This window comes from Thunnus maccoyii, chromosome 5 (genome assembly GCF_910596095.1).
Source record: "Thunnus maccoyii chromosome 5, fThuMac1.1, whole genome shotgun sequence".
Classification (NCBI taxonomy): Eukaryota; Metazoa; Chordata; class Actinopteri; order Scombriformes; family Scombridae; genus Thunnus; species Thunnus maccoyii.
This window is the reverse complement of record NC_056537.1, coordinates 21,802,233-21,811,155: the sequence shown is the minus strand read 5'-3', so window position 1 is coordinate 21,811,155 and position 8,923 is coordinate 21,802,233. Positions and strand designations below refer to the sequence as shown.

Below are 8,923 nucleotides of genomic sequence, written 5' to 3'. Positions count from 1 at the left end.
GCTAAGGAAATCCCACTCTCTCTTTCTCACAGTGGGGTACAGTGTGATGTGGCTGACGATCTCTCCTCTTCGTCACATAACTACCACCCCCTTCGCTTTCCTTTGTTGCAACGGAAATGCGCCCACAGCCCACCCAAAAGCATATTTCAAAAAAACAGTCCTACTGAAATGCCCTCACGACCTTTAAGTGCAAGACAACACATTTTGTACAAAATTAGATACAGTAGGTGTCAAACACGTAAATGCGTAAAATTAACCTACATGTAAAAGAAGGAAGAGAAAGATCAACATATTCATCACTGACGCATTAAAGTTTATTTAAAATGACGGATTATGGTCAAATATAGAGATAACATTTCATTCTTTTATTCACAGATCATTAATTTCACAGAAAGTAACATACATTCTGATAAAATAAAGTGCATATGACTAAAATAAGATTCAGATCAACAGACTTCAAATGTTTGAGAAGAGAATGTGACTGATTTTGGTTGATTTACATTTGGCATTTACTTCAGTAAATAAACATCTTTTGACTCTGGATTATAAAAAAAAAAAAAAAAAAAAAAAAAAGCAAGGCCGTCTCTCTTAGCAGCTTAAAAGTAAGGCCTCGAGAAGCAGATGGAAAGTACTCTCACAGCGGTCTGTTCTACCATCCTGTTGTTGCTTGCGTTACTTTTCTTTCATCTTTAGCCTGCTCTCGGCTAATGTTTTCTTCTTCACTCTCTCAAAAATAGGCGTCAGATTTGACCTTGTGTCAGGTGTTTGTGTCGAGCTTTTCACCGTGAACAAAGGGAGCAAGAAGGATGCTTAAGCTCTGCCTTCCGAAAATTTGGCAGCTACATTCATGCCTGTTTATCCTAAGCTTACTTTCTGGCTCTTTGCAGCAGGGCCTTGAATACATCAAGAATCTCTGGGTCGTCCCCGGCAGACAGCTCTGGAGTGTTTTTCTCCAGCCAATCAGAGGAGCGGATTTGATGTCTAAGAGTACCAATCAGAGAGTCCAGGCTCTCTGCAGGCTTAGATGCTTGGCAGTCCAGCAATACAAACTCGTCAGCGGCCAGCGAGCCTGTGTCAGGAACAGGGCTATCCTTCTCCTTCAGCTGGTCTGATGACTTGCTCTGGGGTGATGATGTTGAATTTACAATCGCAGCATTGTCTGAATCTGCACTGTCCTCTTTCACTGACTTTTTCCTCTCATCACTGGCTTCTTTGATAGAGGGTGAATCACGGCTGGCACTTTTTTCTTCAGTTTCTTTCAAAGCCTCTCTAATTCGCTTCAGGCCTGGAATAACACAAAATATTAACAGAAGAAGTCAGTAACTATTATCCAATCAATACCTAGATTAAGATACAAAGCAGGAAATAAGTTAGAATAACACAAAACACTGAATGGTCAACAAAATAACAGATACAATCTTATCAATGTCTAGTTTAAAGCAGAAAATGGGAATGGGTGAGAAAAACATTAAAAATGTGAAAAATACCTAAACAATCAAGTGAACACAGAAAGTTCATACAGTGAAAGAAACAGTATGTACTGTATATTATACTTTAAGACTCACCAAGTTGAAGGTGGTTCTGTTTGTCTGCGAAGACAATGCGAAACCAGCCGGGTGTGGAGCAGGAGAAGGCCTGACCACAGCTCAACACCACCTTGTGTCTGAGAAAGCACCTCCACATAGACAACTCCTCCTCAAATGATGACTCTCTGAGGTACTACCAAAACAGAGAGACAGAAGTGACACATACAGGCTACATGAATGCACCCACATTTTCAAGAAATGATCAGTGCTAACAATCTCAATCTGATTTTGGTCTTGTTACCTTCCTGAGGTCAGCCCAGACATACAATGCAGCAGGCCTGTCCAGGTACTGGATTCCCATATTCTGTAGCTCTCCTGTCATGTAGCTGTGAGCGGCTTTCAGTCTGCGTCGGTTCTCAGGCAAAAATTCCTCGCTGATCCACTCTGGAACATGAGAGTGTGAAGTGACAATAGGTAAGTGTAAACAAAATGTTACAATTCTTTATGAAGTCTCACAATACCAGACAATCGGAGATCTCCACACCTTTACCGATCATCTAGGAATTTCTAAATGCAAAGTAGTTGCTCGAACGGCTGCTAACAAACCTACGCCCCTTACATTTTGTCAAGGACATGCCTTCTCGGAAATTATGCTCTCCCCCCATTCTCCTCCATAGTGAACTACATGTCGCCGTCCCAATATGAAGGGTCGCCGGAAAGACTTGATTGGTTCTGCAATGCAGGTTTTTTTAAAACTCTCTAATTGTTTTCACCCAGTTTTAACAACGAAAGCTGGGAGATTGTCTTCATTCTCTAGGTGAGCAAAGCATTTAGACACTGACTTGAGTGAGTCTAGTCTTTGTGCAGTGTGCCATGCAGCAGAACCCCATGCCGTGCTCCTGTCAAATTAGTGCAAGCTCAAAAAAGGGGGGTGATATATCTCTGTAGCAAAGCACTAGGAAGCGTGTGTGTGAATTAGGGAAAGCCTGCATTCCAAAATAATCTGCATTCATGAATATAAAGTCAAACATGCAGAAACTGCTCACTTTGTGCAAATACAGCTGGTTGTTTTTTGGGAGAATGTTGGCGCTTCTTTACCAAAAGACAGCTGTTGTAAGGATTATTTTCCCATTTGGCAAGTTGTGTTTAGGGTAAATCTGACACGACTACATTAGTGTGTTTGCAAAAGCACATATGAAGCCTGGATCCATACCTCTGTCCTGAAGGAGCTGTGCTACCTGGTGCTGTGTGGTTCCAGAGATACCATGGAATGAGCCCAGCTGGGCCAACGCCTCCACAAGGTCTCTGTTCTCAGTATACAAAGTGCCTATTCTGATTCCTGCCATTGCAAAGTCCTAGAGAGGACAAGATGAAGTAAACAAGAGAGGACAGTGAAAGCAAACACCTACTGAAGAAAAGCTGAGATTTTACTGTACTATCAGCACTGATATAAAAAGTCTCACACTCTCACACAGTACAGTACAGTACGTACCTTGCTCATCCCCCACATTACATGTGTCCTCTGTGGGTCGGGCAAACTGAAATAAGGGCACATCATTAGCAGTTAAGAGGCTGTCTTCAGCTGCAATTGTTATGATTAAGGGTCTGATAGAGTAATCATGCAGAGGTCAGGTTCACGCAGTACCTGTCTATACTGAGGACACTGTGAAATGTGACAGCTTCATCAAATACTGTCAGCATGTAGACTTCATCTACAATGGCGTGGAGCTCATTTCTAAAGCAGGAAACAATAGAAACATTTACAGTACAGCATTAATAATGTTTTATACTGTTAATGATTGCTTATAACAAAGAAAACGCAACATGAATGTAAAATGGTTCCTTCAACGTCCTATGTCAGTGTAAAAGCACTGTGGTTTATGGTTACAGCAGCTCAGTGCCTGCGAGGGTCTATGGAGGGAATTGCTCTGGCAAGATCATTTAGAAAACAATAGATAATGCAGGAGACTCCTTGGCACATGGCTGCACTTGACAATATGCTGATGGTTGAGAGAGGTGATAAAACTCCTTCAAGAGCGTTTGATATTCCACACACAGAACAGAGCTCTCGGCCGTAAAATAAGAGAGCTCACACCAGGAACTGTATGCAACGGCTTGGCAATGTGCTTTAAGGAGCCACAGGACTGCAGACTGGGAGGATTACAGTTTTAGGCCACAGCATGAGATAGTAGTGGGGCAAACCTACCTTTTGGCAAACTCCAAGAAGGCAATCATTTCCTTTGGGGTGTAGATCTCAGCAAGGGGATTGTGGGGGTTCATCAGGATAACAGCTCGAATGATCGACCCCTAAAAGAGACAAACAGTTTCTAAATAAGTAGGAAGTGATATACTGTAGATTCACAGTCTTTAAAGAGAAAGCTGCAAAACAAATCTCAGGAAAACAGCATCCGAGGCCTTTATCTAAACATAAAACTTCAGTGTTTCTTTTAGGATTCATTGAGGGCAAGTGTTAAAAATGCATTCATGAATTACCTCCTGCTTTGCTCTTTTCAGACCTTCCTCTAGTTTGGCCACAGTGAGATGGAAGGGTCGACTGTCTTTGTCACTGGCCTATAAATAAAAAAGAGGAAAAAGGAAAACTACTTCAACACCAAACAGCTGAAACATACAACCTACTGCATAAGATTAAAATGATGTCCATAAAAATATGAGTTATACTGAATGTAAACAATCAGTAAGGCGCAATAGTATGTACATACTGAACAGACACATACACAAGCACATGTGGGCATTTACTGCAAGTAAATCAGGCTCTGTATTCCTACCTCACAGTCAAGAGGAACATGAAACAATTTGACATCACTATACAAATGCAGGTCCTCAGTGATAACACCATAGAAAGGAGTAGGAATGAGAATGGCATCTACAAAATGAAAAACATATGAAACATTTAAATACACAATGTAAGTGTGAACATATTCTCCTTGCAAATCGTCAATTATGAATGATTTCTTGTTGAGAGCATATAATCCATTATTTAGGGTATTAGTGGTAATTTTCATTGCTAATTTTGAAGCAAATTCACCCTCGAGTAAAACTTGCAAATCTAATCTTGTAAAGCATCTTAACACAAATTAATGACATACCACTAAATTAATTAAGGAAGGTATGGAGTGTTTTGTTTAAATTATTATGCTACATCGCGTCTATTCTCTGTTGTATTTTATATAATGATAATCTTTCTTTAATATAAAATAGGCAAAACAAAAAAAACATGGCCAGCTTTTTCATATTATTGTACACATTTGTATTCATACAGTAAATATATGAAAGTATTGATTGTGTATATCAGTGCATTTGTGAACCTACCTTTAGGGTCACAAATTACTGCAGCGATACATGAGAAAAGGGAACCGCAGCCATTCATCACCACAACCTGAACAAACACACAAATACACATTCACTGAGTTATGAAAGAGCCAATTAAGGCACAGAGGGAGGCCTGATAAATACTGTATGCACGAATTCATCCACCTGCTAAAACAGCCTTTCATTACATTTGCAAATTAAGTCGGTTACATTAAAAACGCAATGATAGTTAAATTGTAGAATTTGGTATCTCTGTAATCATAATTGAGTTAATCAAGTAAATTAGCTTAATACACTGCCTTCATTTTTTTGAGAATGAATGGGTATGATACAGTCAGTAATTACACAATTTACTGGACATCGCTATCAATCACAACATGGGACCTTCTTCACACAAATCTCAGAGATCCAGGTCGACTAGTTACACAAACACAAAAAAATAATCACTTTTATATTTGTCTGTGGTGGAAAAGGTATATAAATAGTTTCCCTAAAAAAGTAGCAAGACCACAGTGTAACAAAACCTTATTAAAGTTAATTAATTTAAGTCCTTCAGTCAAGTTTTACTTCAAAGCAAAAAATTAGAAGTGATGTTTAATTTGATGTCAAAAGCAGACGTTGTTATTCTGAAGAACTAAATTATTAATGCAGTCATTGGGATGTTGCAGATAATACTGTTGTAATGCTATTCATCACTTTATTCTCTTAGAAATTCATCTTTTTACCTTTGTATGCTGTGCATATAAAATCTTAATCATAAACAAAAAATAATGATCTGAAATCTAATCCCTCTGACATATTGTACTGAGGAAAAATAAATACTGTAGTCTCACAAAATGTAAATCCATTAAACTCCATTAAAGCACAATTACAGCTGAATTATGTTTACTATGTATACAGAGAGAGTAACTATATAGTGTTACATTTTCCATATCTGCTACTTGTATGCTTCCTGCAAACTCTCTTTTTATCGTAATATATTCAAGTGACTGTAGCTTTTTTCCTTACACAAGCTGATCATACTACTGATGTTGCACTCAGGCATTAAAAGCAACAATCTTCACTCACATTGTCAGCTTTAAGAGGGTTTGGAGAACAACAGTAATGAGTCAGGAACTTTGCAACCTCTTCTCTCAGGCTGTAAGAGAGCAAGATGGAAAGGTTGTAAAGAGGGTTAATGTTTACTTTGTTAAATTTTTAATATGAACCACATGACAAATGTGCTTCACATGAAAAATGAAGACAAATGTTGACTTTTATCTCTTACAATGCGTGTCCCCTCCAGTCTGAATACTGCAGCAGGGATGGGTCAATATGTAGCATGTCAGGCTGGGTCAACTGTGACAGAAAGGGGAAATGGATTCATTTGCGAATGCAGGCAAAGTTATTTAAAATAATGTACAAGGGTAAACACATATTATACAGCATTACATCATTATTATCCATATGTGACTACACTGTTAATCTTACCCGTTTATGAAGAAGATCGTAGCATAATTTGTTCTCACTGGTGCCCATGTTTATTACACCCTGGAGGTGAGAAAAAGAGGATCTTATAAACAAATCTTAGTGTCATTTTTTAACACATTAGAGCTGCCAAACTGTTGTGACTGGTATTTAAATGACACACTCACATTAGGGTTGTCTGTGTCGTGATATCTGTCCGCTCCATATTGGGCATAGCCCTCCTGGAGTATGCCTTGATGCTGTCGGATAGTGTTACCACGGTTGGACAGGTACACGCTACGGCCAGGGGCTTCTGCGCCTCTCAGATTTGTCAAAATGCTCTCAGACATTTTGGAGGCCTTGACAGATGTGGGCAGTGCTGACTCTGTTGTGTCCTCAGTGGAAACAGCCTGTGTGGTGGGTGCCTCTGAAGGTGGCTGGGATAAAGATGACGAGGCAGAGACAGAGGGGGCAGCTGTGGCCATCAGTGAAGCTGACAGATGAGCTGGGGGTGAGACGGTGGGGTCAGTCGGTGTTGTTGTTGCAGTGGTCGGACTACTCTGTCTGACCAATGCCCCTGTGAGCATGCTGAACAGGCGCAGCTCATGCTGCCGCTCCAGTTCCGCCCTCCTCTCCTCCCGCTGCTCCCTCCGCTCCTCGGCCTGCAGCTCCCTGTCCAGCCGCGCCTCCTCCAGGGAGAGGAGGCGCTCTTCAGCAGACTGCTGCCAGGTGAGGAAGCTGGTCAGAGCTTTATCCAGGCGCCCCTGACTGCCTATGTGGCTCCATGCTGTTTTGGCAGCCCGGCGGCGCTTCCTCTGTCTTACAGCGGCTGGGGGGTGAGAACCTTCCTTAGTGGGTAGCTCAGAGGTGTCATGTGGCACAGGACCACCACCAGATTGGGTGGCAGAGCCAGCAATGTTCAGGTCAGTGAAACCTGGAGACATGAGAAAGATATGAGACAAGCCTTTGCAACAATCTAACATCAACTAGTCACAATCATAATGATAAATGCGCTTATAATTTGGATAAACAACCTGAGGGGGAGATCCTTGCATTTGTTGAGCTCTCTCCTTGACCCAGTGTGTCCTCTGGTCCCAGTAGAGACTGCCCATCAGTTTCCTGGTCATCCCCAGATCCATAGTACATCTCCGGAGGTGCAACACCTGAGTTCAGCATGCTCTCCTCAACATCTTCACATTTTATATCCAGCGGATCTCCAGTTTTAGGAGGCTGACCAAACAGAAACCCCCCTGTAGAAGCTGGACCAAAGGAACCTGCTGAAACCCCTTGCAGATATGCATCAGTCCCACCCGGGCTCTGAAAGACCTGTTGAGCTATAACAGCTCCGCCCAGGGAAGAGTAGGTGATAGCCGGTCGGTTCGCCAACACCCTGTCCATCACATCATAAAACTTCCAAGACCTCATTTTGTGGTTGTCTTTTATGCGGCGGTACTCCAGCTTCATCTTCTTGATCTTCTCCCTGCATTGGTCACCTGTACGGTAGATGCCCTTTTCCCGCAGGATCTGGGCTATGCGGTCAAACACACGCTGGTTGCGCAATGAGCTCTCTAGTTCGATCTGGACCGACTCATCGGACCACAGCTGGAGCAGCTCCACTATCTCCGGGTCGGTCCAGTTGCTGCCTCGCTCATGCCTCCTGCCGCGAAAGTCCATCCTCTAAGTTACAGGATGTATTCTGCAACACAGGATGAGGGGATCATTGAAACATGCGCAGCCTACCTTTGTCATCACAACTTCAGACGCAACAAGAAACACTGATTTCGGGTTAAAGTGATCACATGTATTCTTAATGTCCATAGTTCATGACAACAGAAATTATATGTACGCTGTTTTACCCACTCATGTTCTCCTCTCACCGTAAATCTTAAGGGCAGCTCTTCGGAAACAGATTGTTGTGGATGTGTCACTCAGATGTGACATCCACACAGGTCGACTCATTTCACGGCTTGGTTAACCCGTTTTGGACCGGTTTGGAATGGCAAAAGCTTTGTCCAGCTGGTGCTAAAATATCATTTTCATTCGTAACAGCAAATCTATCACAACTTGGTGAAATGGGGAATAACGTTGGACGCGTGAAAATATCTACATCCGGGTTGACGGCACATGCGTGCTGTCCTTATTCCGGGATAACTTTGGTCCGTGTTAACGGGGAAACTGCTGAAAGCGGGCTGGATTTCACTTATGCCAGGCTGTAAACGGGGTAGACACAACCATGCGAGTCAGAGTCAGACTGAGAGCTCTGTGTTATGGCCCCCTCTACCGATACGGTGTGGTTTTGTCCGTGTGTGTAAGGTCAACAGAGGCCCAGAAGATGGCGGTCTCATACAGCGGTGGAAATCAGTTATCCAGACAACAAGGATGCGTGTTTTTAACACAGGCGTGACCCGGTACCTGTGTGCGATGATAAAATAACTATAAAAGCGGTTGAAAACAACGCTAACAGCTTCAAGTATAACCAAAAACAGGTTGTCTTATCTTCAGAATAACAATAATCTATATTTTGTCATTGAAGATCAAATCCTTGCACAAATTTGTGCTTTTTGCCACTACACAGTATGAATTTATCATTTTATATTATGACACAAATAAATTAATCTCTT

General features: G+C 41.9%; 1 protein-coding gene across 1 annotated transcript; it reads right to left on the bottom strand.

Annotated features, from left to right (window-relative positions):
* Window positions 1–292: 292 nt before the first annotated feature.
* accs (1-aminocyclopropane-1-carboxylate synthase homolog (Arabidopsis)(non-functional)) lies at window positions 293–8,645 on the bottom strand. Its single transcript, XM_042410602.1, has 16 exons — window positions 8,180–8,645; window positions 7,337–7,998; window positions 6,491–7,236; window positions 6,327–6,386; window positions 6,124–6,194; window positions 5,925–5,994; window positions 4,857–4,923; window positions 4,313–4,410; window positions 4,020–4,097; window positions 3,733–3,833; window positions 3,172–3,261; window positions 3,019–3,064; window positions 2,740–2,881; window positions 1,828–1,970; window positions 1,566–1,719; window positions 293–1,285 (listed from the first exon to the last, which is right to left on the bottom strand). Exons 2-16 carry the CDS (start codon window positions 7,974–7,976, stop codon window positions 867–869), a joined length of 2,925 nt encoding a protein of 974 aa, XP_042266536.1. The 5' UTR covers window positions 7,977–7,998; window positions 8,180–8,645; the 3' UTR covers window positions 293–866.
* Window positions 8,646–8,923: the final 278 nt, after the last annotated feature.

What these genes read in the sequence shown, in the direction of transcription:
- accs (XM_042410602.1), bottom strand. Translation starts at nt 7,976, where the DNA reads ATGGACTTTCGCGGCAGGAGGCATGAGCGAGGCAGCAACTGGACCGAC. An exon ending in ACCCTCTTAAAGCTGACAAT is followed by an intron (nt 4,924 to 5,924) that starts GTGAGTGAAGAT and finishes GTGTTTGTTCAG; the next exon opens with GTTGTGGTGATGAATGGCTG. An exon ending in TAATGTGGGGGATGAGCAAG is followed by an intron (nt 2,882 to 3,018) that starts GTACGTACTGTA and finishes TGTCCTCTCTAG; the next exon opens with GACTTTGCAATGGCAGGAAT.